The following is a 13,521-nucleotide window of genomic DNA, read 5'->3' as shown; positions in this document are numbered from 1 at the left end:
TATAGTACTGTGAAACCTTATAGTGTGGTGTGGCCTTCACAGAGGTGGAAAATACATGCACACTCATACGTGTACGTGCACACACGCACATGCACACTCATACGTGTACGTGCACACACGCACATGCACACTCATACGTGTACGTGCACACACGCACATGCACTTTTCACCACAGATGCATGAAGAACTGTGTAGTTCACCCTAATCCACATAACGTGCAAAAATCTTATAAAACATAATCTGCACTGGCCAAGGTTCAGTCTTTCAACATGAGAAAGAGTGAAGATCCCATGGAGGGTTAAGAAATACTGTAGAGAGCGGCTTGAACACAGAGCAGGAAGGACGGGGGCCAGTAGCACTTTCACACCAAACAAAACAAAAATATCTTTGTATTTCTGTTCAATAAAAATTTTAAATATATCCACCACAGTCCAGGAGAAGCATTTGTAGGAGGTATGAACGATCGAGATAGCAATAAAAAAGAAAGAAAATGAATTTATCTACAACAGACCACACACACTGACCATTTTATTAATGTCAAATTTTGAAAAGATAGGATATTTGAAGGTACGGCTATCCCAGACAGAATATGTGTGTGTGTGTGTGTGTGTGTGTGTGTGTGTGTGTGTGTGAGATATATATATATATATATATATATATATATATATATATATATATATATATATATATATATATATATGAAAATATAAAAATAAAACACACACAGTGGGGATTTGACCCTACTGTCCGTCGGCAAGCACAACGTTATTCAGGGATTTTCTGATGTTTATGAAGGGATCTTAGAGGGAAGGGATGGATTTCCATCTGTCTGCTTCATTTGCAAGTTGCCCTGTCACAATTGAAACGTCTGCCTGCGCTTCTCCCGCACGGCAGCTGGGAGCGGCCAGCCCTTCGCCGCTCCTCCTTATTTCACATCCCGTCACCCCAACATTACAGTCCCCAGTCTGTTCTCCTTTGAGCCCCATCTCAACGGAGTAGGGAGTGCTGCTTATGTGTGTAAAAAAAAAAAAAAAAATCAATTCATATTTCCATAATCCACACTTCTGTCTCCCTCTCTCCATTCCCCAGGGTAAACTAACCCCTCCACCCCGATCTACGGCCTACAACTGTCATTACATTCAGCAACAATAACAAGACAAACAAAAGAGGGCTGCAGAGCCCAGGTCTGCTGCTGCCATATGCTGGCTAACTTAGGGAGAAAAGAGCTCTGCAGCTACAGAGGAGGCAGAGCCACAAGAAAAGGAGAAAAGGGAAAAGCGAGAAGCGGCATAATCCCGATAATGAGCCGAGCGGAGGGAGCCTTTATGTTCACACGCAAAAGGCCGATCCGTCCGTACAAAGCCATGCAAATGGCCACCTCGTCCCAAAACGATCTCGTCTAAAGTACGCCGGCTGCCCGCTTTTGGCCAGCCACAGCATGCGGCCATGGGGGCTTTTCACCAAGGGGACTATCTAGATGGGACATAAATGCAAAACCACAGAAATAAATATAAATAAACAGGGCTACTTAACAAGCCACCAAGAAAACAAACTATTAGTTATAATATATGTGAAGGAAAGGGCATTAAAAAAAATAAACCTTTAATATTGATCAGCTAAGCCTTCTCATTCTGTACTTTATTCCTATAAAAAGTTATTCTATATGCAGATCTTTCGAGTGCTTAAAAACAAACAGGATGCAATAAACTACGGTGACATTTAGCACTAAAATACTTCACGCAGCTAATGTAATAATAACTACACTGTAAGATAAAAGCACTGGGAAATTGAGTAGAACTGGGATTCCAATGGTTTTGTAATCATAATGTGTCTCTCTGATCAATATTTAATCATTGCATGCAAATTAACCCTCACAATAACAGATAGGAAGGTGCTTTTGTTTGCATCCAAAGTGAGTCAAAAGTGAACATGGTGCACAAATGCATCCCACGCTTCACCACCACCACCCCCAAAGCAGACAACATGACTCATACGAAGAATTTTATTTTATTAACAACCATCAACTTGCAAAACCAGGCATGAATAGACGTCTATATTTAGAGAGAAACCGGTAGACCAGTCAATGCAACGCAGACACCGTCCCATGTCCGACCATGGGGACCATGGAGAGTGGAAAGAGTGGGTACCCACACTTAAAAACACACGCACCACACTGCAAAGGGAGCGCCGTAACTGCAAGGGGACGCACGTTCCTGCCACGGCTGAGCCATAATTATCTGTACGTCAGTTACTGAAGACCCGCTTGATGCTTTTCATTAATGTCTGCCTTAGCATGGCTGGCTCAGAGGTGGGGGAGGAGGGGGAGTTTATTTTAACATAAAAAGAAAGTTCATTTTACGTTGCCAACCTGGTCTTCGAAGTCCTGGGGGAACTTCCACAACACCGCTGGATCTGTAAATAATTGACAGACAGCATTAATCAGCAGAACAACGCAGCACAATGAAGACATGAATATTAATGCTGAGGGTGGGGGCAGGGACGGATGCTGACGAGTCAATAAACCACAGCACAAACAGAAAAGGAAATGGGCTGCTCTCAAAATGTGCCTCATTATACAGGTTGAATTTAATTACACATATAGGTAAGATACCCAGACACTCAGGCAAGGCACGTGTACTTTCTAAAATAAGGGTTTTTTTTGCAGCAGGATCTTTCGTTAGAGAGGTTAGAGAAAATAAATAACAGAACGCCCGAAAGGTCAAAGCTTAAATGAAAGTTTCACAGAACTGCAACTGTCTGATGCACTGTACACAGAAATTCTCCCTGGAATTTACCCAGGAACATTTGTTTTAACCGAGCTTTCTATTACAGTTTTGGGAATTATTGTAGTAAAATGCCTTACAGCAACTCATGACCCCCCCGCCCCCCAGGTGTGTACAGAGAGGAGTCCTTATGAACACAAGCCACTCCCCCACGGCCCACTGCAGTCGCCTATCAGGTGTGAAGTGGGGGACGGGGGGGGGGGCCACGCTAATGCTAAATGCTAGCGACAATCACCGCTAGCTGCTGCAGTAAAGTTCATGCTCAGTCAGGCATTTAACTGCACCCAAGAAAGGAAAAATGTCCTGCCATCCATGTTCCCCATTGCAAGATGACATTGTGGCCTGCAGCCTGTCCCAATCAGAGCGGGCCTCTGAGTGGGCACAAAAACTCAAGTTAGAATGGCAGTCCCTCACACAAACTTAGGGGGCGTCTAGATTCAGATACTCGTTTCCTATGTAGTAGATGAAATATAACATGCCAAGTGAGCAGTTTGTCCGAATCCTCAGTATGGATCAGAAAGCAGACAAACGGTATCCAGATATCTGCGTACCTGCTCTATTCCAAATTGTGCAACCAATGGACAGTAGATCACTGAAGCTGCCACCTGAAACCTAAGAAACCCTTAATCCTGCAGGTATATGGTTACAGTGCCACCCACTGCTCCACTGTGTTGCCCTTGTCCACATCTATGCATAATAATAAATTATACCTGTATCTGCCTGCCAGTATGATTCATCATTTATGGAGCCAAAAGCATTCATTCATTGTCGTTTCTTCACCTCTGCACAACAATATGAAAGTGACAAGTTTAAAAACTTCCCCAAACATTTCAGAGACGGCCAATTCAAATTCACGTGTCTTTGCACTACTCTAATTCATGCAACATCCAGACAAATTCCAAGAATAAAAAAATAAATTCTCCTCAAACATCAGAGAGTTTAATCAGGACCGGTGAAGGTCGCAGCAATCCAGCTGTGTGTACATGGCCACATTAGCTGACTTTTGGCCTGCAGCACTGCAGCAAATCCTCAGCCCACACATTAGGAAAACACTGAACAACCCTTGCAAGAAGGGATCGTGTCAGACTCAAAAAGAAAACTGATATCACCACTGTTGTCAACTACAAGAAGCAAAAGGATGTTGATTTTTAAGGAACACAAGGCAAAGCTCAGTTGTGATAAAGGTTAAGATTTAGGCATGGACTATCCTACATTTCAAGTCAGCATGGGTCATTCCACTACGCTCCATCCAGATGGGCTGTGTCTTCCGGCTTTAACAGCAGGCCGATATCGCCACGCTCTCCCACAGCTATTTCTTTATGCTCCACATTTTTACCCATTTTCCTCTAAGGTGACGGTAACAGCAATCTGACCAGCAACCCCAAAATCAGAGAGTTTAAAAGGTGCTTAAAATTTCTGCACAATTTTACACTGCAATATGCTGCAAATATTTAGTTCATTGATGTATTGTAATCAGAGCCAGAACAAGGTCCCTCATGCTCAGCTCTGCAAGCAAGCAAGCAAAATTAAAAAGGGAAACATAAGCAGACAGGAAAATGAGCTTTGTTTTCGGGCGCTATAAGGTGTCAAGGCCAGAACAGAGAGTGGATGGAGAAGTACAGTTAGGTAGCAGGTCAGCCTTAAGTAATTTGCATATCGTATTTTTGCAGTTTACCCCCCAAGAAAAAAAATAAAAATAAAAATACTTAAATCACTTGTTTTTGCCAAAACAGAAATGAAGTGCAATTTTTGTTGCATGTGGGAGGGGGCATTACATAATGTGATTCCACAATTTCACACACTTCCATCTTAAAAGAATTACGAAGACTAAGTTCTCTTGGGGATTACTTCCTGGATATCCCGCCCCCCCCACTCCATGTGATCCTCCAGAGTTAGGTCAATTTTATGCTGATTTTATGGGTGAGGGGATGGGAATCACAGCAGACACCTACAGCACTCCGGTCCATAGCCAGCCCCTTTTGAAGGCTGGGAATTAAGGCTTGTCCATTCAGACATACCACAGGACACATGCGTATTCATACGGAGGAGGGGCACTCAAAGAACAACAGCCCCCGCGGGACGTCTCCTTTGTGACGGCTCACGCGGGGAGCACAAATTTAGGTGAACCCCGGACTGTGACCCGTATTACATCGGCTCGAATAGAAGTGTTTTGGTGCCGCGAGCTGGGGCCAGGGTTTTGGAAAAAAAAATCACCCACCCATCCCACTCTCTAGATACCCGACGCCCCACGCCTACTGCGGCCAGCGCCGGACACAAAGACGCGGCGCTTTTTTCACGTGCCTGGCGGCCCGTGTGCCTGTTGAGTCTAACTGCAGTAGTTGCAAGAACTGTGCAGTCAGAATGTCTGGGCACTAAAACTCCCTTGCTGTGTTCTAATAAGCTACAGAACACAGGAAATCAACTCCTGTACCATACGGCGCCTTGTACAGAACAGTCGTCTTGTACTGCCAGGCCAGCATATTTACACAGCACGCATCTGCCAGGCTACGCACATGTTCCTCTGTTCTTCGAAGGTGTCACACTCCCCTCGGAGGCTGCTGTAACTGGCCATTAGCTCACCGAGGGTTCACTCCAGTTCCCAAGAAAAAGAACCAAAGAACTGCCAGGCCAGCATGAAATTCCCAGAGGCTTTTCTGCAAGTTATTCTGAAGCTAATTATGTTTACTTTTTCTAAAATTTTATGAATAACTATAAAATTCCAGATAAATATTACATATTCCACCAAGTTTTATACATATAAAAAAACAATGTATATTGTAAATTGACGGACTTCTATGGTTACTGTGCAAATCCATGAAAGCGGTTTGCAGACACAAAAGGGATTAATAGGTTATGGCTGGAAGCTGAAGGTTACGAAGGTAAATCCAGGCCTGCTGTTCAGCCACGAGGCGGACGCCACCATGACAGACCGGGTATGGCTAATCCCCCACCTCGCGACACTTGCTTGGACAGACCCCCACTCAAGATCTACCTACCAAGCTCCATCCTGCTCCCAGCAGGTCCTATAAAGCCCGGAGATGTGTGGCAATAGCCCTCAAGCAGACAAGTGTGCACACGCATGCACACATACACGCACACAATCACTTTGTTTTCATATCTTTGTGGGGACTCTCCATTCATTTCTATGAGCAAAATTCTAATCCCAACAATGACAATCTTAACTCCTACGCAGCACTAACCTTAATCATAAGTAACCAAATACAGACAATCCACAGGTTAGATCCTTTCCATAAGTCTGTCTTTGAGCTGAATTTGCAGGCAAGTTGGAAAACTAATACCATCCACAGTAACAATACAAACAGTAATGCATACGGTACTGTATTGTACCTCAAGTCAAGGAATCACTAAAGCCTTCTTTAACTATCACTAAAGCATTCTTAACCCAGGGACTGTCTGTACAAGACTTTGGGCTGTGTGTTTTTTTTGCATTCAGTGATTTTTATAAAACTGAGTTTTCCCTTGTGGGGACCAGAAAATGTACCCACAATGTGATAAAAAAAAAAAAAAAAAACCTTATTTTTATCCTCACAATATAATACACACATAGGCACGCGTACACACACAAAAGTCGACATTTCATTTAATTGTTTTACTAATTCTCATGACACTTGACCAGGGGTTTAGGGAAGACAAAGCCTGGTGGTTCATATATGCATTAATGAATAAAATTCAGTATGTTGACCATTTCAAAAAAAAAAAAAAAAAGAAATTAATAGAAGATGACGTGAAAAATCACACACCCATTTGAGCATTTGATCTCTCCAGAAAAACAACACAGTAAATATTCATGCACACCCCAAATGTTCCTTATTATCTCACTGTGCTCCAAAACAACATGCACTCTATCACCATCAAATTTCATGTTTAAAGCTAACGGAAACAGCCCAGTTTGCTAAATTCTGTACTCTCCAACAATATTTCCCCAAGTTTTACTTCAATGGCAACAAATTTAAGATCAGATAGTGGCCGAAAAAGCCAGCATCCTATTACAACAGATATGTTTGATTGGGTTCCATAGCAATACACGTTTTGATGGTTCATTTTTGATTAAACGGTTTGATTATTACTGAAAACTAGACTGCCTATAGACCTCACCATTTACCAGGTTTAATAAACTGATGCTCCTTCTCACATAGAGAATGCAATTCATCTAAAACACTGCAAAGACAAAGGCAAAAAGAGTGAATACAAGAACCACATAGAATTATAGTTTAAAATACCTAAAAGGCTTAAGGAGATGTGTTTTATACACATCTACTTATGGGGAGGCAGACTCACACACATACACACACACAAAAAAAATAAAATATTCTGTGAGACATAGTAATTTGTAAGTAAAGCAAACAGGGCAAATGGGTGAGAATTGAATTGAAATCACCTCGCAGGAGTAAGTAATTTCTTTTCTTCGCACCCATATGAAGCTGTGAGTGATCACAGCTACAGGGGCCTGAGTGGTGAGGGGCCATCAGCCCCCCAAACCCTATCCACATCCCTGGGGTATGAACAGAGCAGAAACCTTTTGACAAAGACACCGCCGCCTGGCCAGACACCGCCACAGCGAGTGGCGACATGGGGCCTGTTGCAATTCAATGTTGTGATGATCCACAGACGCTTGTTTTTGAAGTGTCAACGCCTGAGCTTTGACGCATGAGGGGTAGGGTTAGGGTCAACAGGTAAGCAGGAGGTAGCCATATCAGGGTAACTCTTACGACTTTCTTTACGAAGTATCAGCAGACGCGAAGAGGAAGGGAAAAAAAAATGTGAGAAACAGATAAAACACCAATCAAACCGACGCAACCACTATACGGAAACGTCATGTGGTATCATCAGCCCATGACTACGGAGTGGAAGGACAACCTTCCCCATCAAGAGAGAAGGTCTGTCATTAAGGTCACATACACCTAACAGCACCTTCTGATGATGTCTGGGACTCGTTACCTCGTCTCATTTCAGATCATCAACAAAAATAGGAACATTTCAAAAATATCTAATGGTGTCTGATGTTTCTGTGACAAACCAACAGCACTTCATAAAAAGATACAAGCTACAAAAAAGCAATATGGCTGGGAACTTCAGCCATGATCTCTGTTATATGCGGGCACAACACACACAGTTTTTATCTATAAAAGCATGATGTCTAAATCAGAAGGGGAGGGGGAGGCCAAACAATACCCTCAAAAACCAGATCAAAACCTCTGACCATGAAATAAGTTCAACTGCAAAATCACCCAGCTGGGAAAAATCAAGTGAGCCAATCAAAAGGTACAATAATTACTAAACAGTGTATCAGTAACAAACACTAAAGCCAGAATAAAACTAGAAAGAGTCTGTGGTGGACCGGTCCCAAAATCATTTGTATTCACCGTTATTAGTACACTTGGCCGTTTGCTCAGGTATGTTAAAAAATAATGTAAGTGGAAGATCAGGACAATGGGTTAAATAACCTGATAACAGTGTGTGCAGTGCTTAGGGAGACGTCCTGCACCCTCCAGGTAAGCTGGAGCTGCATGAGAAGGTCGATTCCCCCGATCGCACACCTCTCACGTGCCACTGGAACTCCTGGGACCATTCACACCACTCCTTAAGATCCCCAGGATGAAGGACCTTGTCAGACTTGCCACTCCTTGTGTTTCTCTTTTCTTCTCCATCCTTTCCTTTGCCTCCCCCCTTCGTTTCTCCCTGCATTGGTCAGAGGTTAAACTGCTGAACTCTAACCTCCTTGGCAATGATTTCTCTTCTTATCTATGGAAGATTTATTTCACAGTATGTAGTGGTCTGGATTAGCCCCTCTTTCCCAGCACAAAGCCATTATCCTAGCACCAGCGGTTCGTGCAAAAAGCTGCCTCTGAGAGGAAGCTGCTTGTACTTAATGTTCACAATGACGGTATTGTCCGACTTTGGTAACGGGGCCTGTTTTTAAGGTGTCTAGACTTTGAGCTAGCTGGTCAAGAAATGGGGGAAAATCCTATCAAGCAGCCAAGTGAAAGTTAACTAAGGTAACCCGCTGTGAACCTGATGAAGATGTCAACCGAACATATGGCAGAAATTTCTATTGTTGAGCAAGATGCCCAGCCCCCCCAACTGAAGAACGGGTGGGGGGGGGGATTTACGAAGCCAAAAGCATGGAATAACTGCAGTCATCACTTTACTTCTGGATCAGTAAGTTTATTCTAGCTGCAAGGAGCTCCACCCCTGAAAAACTCACAATTAAAGGGGTAAGCAGATTAACGGGCATCTTTCAAGATCTGTTGAAAGAAAAAAGAAGCAAAAAAAAAAAAAATCTAAGAATCGTTTGAAAATGTTTTTTCCCTCCCGGCTGCAAGCCACAAATGGCATTACATTTCATGCTAATTTAGTAAGAAGGGGGTGATAAAGAATATAGTTCTTTCCACTGATATACCATTTAAAGTGTATCATTCCAATCATCGTCTATTTGTGTGACTCTTAAAAGTAAACCGAAGGGAACCATGTGATCATTTGTTTGCAGCCACCCGAAAACACGCATTTAATTATTGCTCTCATTTTTTTATTCCACGGCTCTCGAAACCCGTACAATAAAATTAAAAAACTAATTCAATAAATGTATTTTAAAAGACAAAACTTGAACGTGAAATGTGGTCTTTCAAAGCTTTTAAAATTAGTTTTAGTGGGTTATTATTATACAAATCATTAATAACATTAAATGCAATTTACATCACTTCATAAACCAGTATTTTATGTCAGTTTCCTACATTAACTATTAACTCTGACAGTATTTCATGACAATAGAACCTGGTACAACGCAAAGCAAATTTTTCCCTTCACTAATTGCACCGTAAGTTACAGATTCTTGCAAGATTTAGCATAGTGCAGCACGATTCCTGTCAACTACACAAGAAACTGCCTTCAAAGAGTCCTCGACAAGATCATTTCTGGAAAAACCCCATAAATTAATTTGAATCAAGGATACAGACACACACAAACTGTGCATCATTTTTTTTTTTTTTTTATGACAAATGCTTGCCTTTTAGTCCGATCCACAGGGGAGTAACTTTGCAGCACTATTTTTAGAATCATGTACCAGACAATGGACACAGAAAATCACAATCAGAATTTCCATAACGCTGATATACGATGCTGACAATCACATCGATGTCATCTATACATTCTATACAAAAATAACAGCCATAACCTAATTAACGATCGAGCAAAGCATCATTAAAACAATGACCTCACCCTCGCACTTTAAGAGAAACAACCCCAGGCATTTAGGTATAACATTTTATATTACATCTACAATACTGCATGAATTTGTGCTATAAACACTAACATTTCATTCATCCATTAATCCTCAATAGCACTTATTCATGACAATGTCACTGTGAACCTAAAGCTTACACCATGGAGTACTGGGCACAGGACTCCTTTTCACTCCTTAATAAATATATAAAAATAAGATTCAATATTTAGGATTCCAATTGTATGTCTCATATCCATGTCATTAACATCTTCTATTAGCTTATGCAGTCGAACAGGGTAAGGTAGCGAATTTAATATAGAAACGGATGCTATGATTTCGAATTTGAAGGTCAGAAACAGTTTGCAACTGGAGAAACACGAGACAGGAAAAAGCGTTACTTCAGGTACCCACAAGCTAAAAAGCCATATGTTCCTACCATCTGCTTCACACAACACCGGCACACAGGAGTAAAAGTCAATTATCTGTACAAAGACATGAAAATTGCCACCAAAATCCCTTTCTGAAGGGGTGGCATTGGCGAGGCAAGTACCACGCGACCTGGAAAAGATCTACTACACCCCAGGAGGCCAGAAGCAGGTTGTTGCTAAAACTTAAAGAAGAGGCCAGATATTTATGGAGCCTGGAGCTGCTGTCTAATGCAGACTCTGCACGGATGCATGTCAACCATCGGCAAAGCTGCTCTTACAGAAGTGGCATGTACGGTAAAGGAGCACAACTGCAAAGGAAAACATTAATATTTCAGGCTGGACACCCTAACGTTATCTATGAATTGTGTTACTACAACCAAAAACATTACTAGCAATTCTGTCATCGGAAATTTTTTTGGTCGTAGTAAAATAACAATAGCTATGCTGAAACTGGAAGAACCTCTGTATAGGGCTTCCCTTCTGTCAATGCAATACGAAATAATAAATAAATAAAACAGCACACGATGAGCAAACAGTAGGCTTTGGGAGAGGCTGTGGGACTAGCGGCATGATGTCCAGAGTCAAACGTCTACTGGGACTGATGTGCTGCAAAGAAAAGGGGGCCTGCAGCCTGCATACAAACAGGAAAGGTGCACAAAAAGCATGAAAAATTGTGCAGAAAATAATTCCTTAGAATCTGGATAAATATCATTAACATTTTCATTAATCTCCTATTGGATTTCGTAGTGGGGTTGTTTTGTTGTTTGTTTCGGAAAGCAGGCCGACTGAATCTCTGGATACAAAAAAAAATCTGTAAAATACACAGTGCAGCAGATACTGATTCAACTTCTAATGTGCAGTAAGGAAGATCTGGAGTTTTACTGAATACAGCGAGGACAGAATGGACAACTTTTTTTTTAATAATTTATATAATTGATGACATATGTTGAAGCATCTTCGGTTACATCACAAGTCTTGAGTACACCTGAAACAGAAGATATGCATTCTGCTTGCATGTCTGCTTCCCTGAAACTCCAAGATTCCCAAACAGCCAGACATTCTGGTCAGCTTCATAGAACAGTATGGGAAATTCACTATTAGACTTAAGTCTTAACAGACTCTTAGGACTTTATCCAGAGATAATAGATTAACAACTAATCAGATATAAAAAGGAAAAAAAAAACATCCATGAAAATCTGCAAAGTAGCTTAAACCTGGGTCCTAACATTAAAACAAGCAAATACCTCAAGCATCTGCTGATACAGATGAATGTAACTACTGTTACTTCCACAATGTACATAAAATATACTCCATAAAGCATTAAATTAGGCATAGAAAACCTTTAATGAGATGTAGTTGTGTGTTCCAGGGTTTAAATTATATGCAAAATAACTCTTTGCACAACCTCACAGTCGACACTGGAAGGCAAATAGCATATGTACCCAGAAGGCTGCTGGACAGCAGGAGCCAACAACCTCACCCACCATTCATAATTTTGAGGGCAGGCATGCAACCTAATGCACGATGCTCTGGTATGGGGGGGTGGGGTCCCAACTAGAAAAGACATGCGAACTAGAATGGTTCCAAGCCCTCTGTTCACGCCTCGATTGGTCGCTGGCAGCCCACTGAAAACCCTGAAGGTAGGAGCAGCAGCACGCTCTCTCAACCAGGAACCAAGAAGGTAAGTGGGAAGTTGACCCAAGCTGACACTTGCTGGCTGACTGGCTAGCTAACTAGCTGGAAATCAACTATGGAAGTCAAGAATAACCATCCATTACAGTAAAGGCATTCACGCTTTGTCCTATTTATTGGAAGCACTGGTGTATCTGTCACTATCCAACAGATGACGCAGAAAAAAAAATGAAAAAAATGTGTTTGTGTGGGAAGGGCGTGGCTTCTGTCAGCTTCAGGGCAGAGTCAGGTATCAGGGGGTTTATACCAGTAACTATTTTCCTTACTCCCTCCTGACCTGTTGTTTTTTTTTTTTTATTATTATTTCACCCGAAGGAACCTGAACCCCAACCAAGATACCAGTCTCAAGGAAATCAGACCCATTCGGCTTATTCTATCGCTGACGAGCCTGCTCAAATCTGTTCTCGTCGTCTGTCCACTGACAAAGCTCCTTCATTCTTCATGTCAGAAACTGTATTCGATTAACCCCTTCCAGCCCAGTAATCCTGGGTAGGAAACCCCAATAAGCTGGACTTCTCTTGCCCGATTCGTGTGTGATGCTGTTCCTTTTCTGTCTCTGACACTATCAGGAAAGTTTCATGAACATTCATGAAGTTTACAACATGTGCCTTCAGAAAGACGCCAGTGGACATGCCTCTCTGGTACGCTGCTTCAGACCGGAATGGTGACCTCCCTCAAGTTCGCCATTCCTCAAACCATGCCAGCCTCTGTCGCATGTGCCTATTAGCTGGCGTTTCCCTTGGCCTGCTGGCCCTGTGCAGTCAATTTCCAAGGGAAGGGGAGAAAGCACCTGAGGCTAGGACCCCCCCACCCCCCTGTTCGACCCCATCACTATTCATGAGCTTCAAGGGGACCTGGAGAGCTTCCAGGTCGCCTCATTCATGTGGCGGCCATTTGGCACTGGGCCCCGAGACGGCTACTGGCCAGAAACCAGTCTGGCTAGTACCTCCCCCCCCCCAAAACCCCCTCCATTGTTCCAGGGCTCGTTAGCGTGACGGACATGGGCACAGAATGCCACAGACCTCTCTTGGCACAGGGTTCTTTATAAACAGAAGAGAGCAGCCCACTGCCAGAGAACTGACAGTCTGACTGACACATACAAGAAAAAAATTAATATAATAACAATCCGATACAAAATAACATCATGTTCACTATGCCCTACCACTGTTAAACAAATTAGTGTTAGACATACTCAGATCCTTACAAAATAAAGTCACCTCATCCCAAAAAAGGTAAAATAGAAATGATACTGCTGTGGTTTGCACAAACAGCTAGCTTAGAAAAAAACATTTATGCAGATAAAATTACACAGAGAACTTCCTCTGAAATGAGGAAATATGGACTTCCCTCAACGTGTTTGATAAAGAGACAGAAGCTG

The 13,521-nt window shown here is 42.3% G+C and overlaps 1 protein-coding gene across 5 annotated transcripts in view; it reads right to left on the bottom strand.

Moving 5' to 3' along the window:
- The window catches only part of dennd1b (DENN/MADD domain containing 1B), a 73,337-nt gene that overhangs the window by 48,799 nt on the left and 11,017 nt on the right, over window positions 1-13,521 (bottom strand). For 3 of the 5 annotated variants that reach the window (XM_048976110.1, XM_048976109.1, XM_048976112.1), the window contains exon 3: window positions 2,360-2,412. In XM_048976110.1, coding sequence (XP_048832067.1) covers window positions 2,360-2,412 — 53 coding nt within the window. The remainder of the gene's footprint in view (window positions 1-2,359; window positions 2,413-13,521) is intronic. The other 2 variants (XM_048976111.1, XM_048976113.1) reach the window with 1 other exon arrangement.

The sequence above is a fragment of the Brienomyrus brachyistius genome, chromosome 15 (genome assembly GCF_023856365.1).
Source record: "Brienomyrus brachyistius isolate T26 chromosome 15, BBRACH_0.4, whole genome shotgun sequence".
Taxonomy (NCBI): Eukaryota; Metazoa; Chordata; class Actinopteri; order Osteoglossiformes; family Mormyridae; genus Brienomyrus; species Brienomyrus brachyistius.
This window is presented reverse-complemented; position numbering and strand designations above follow the sequence as displayed.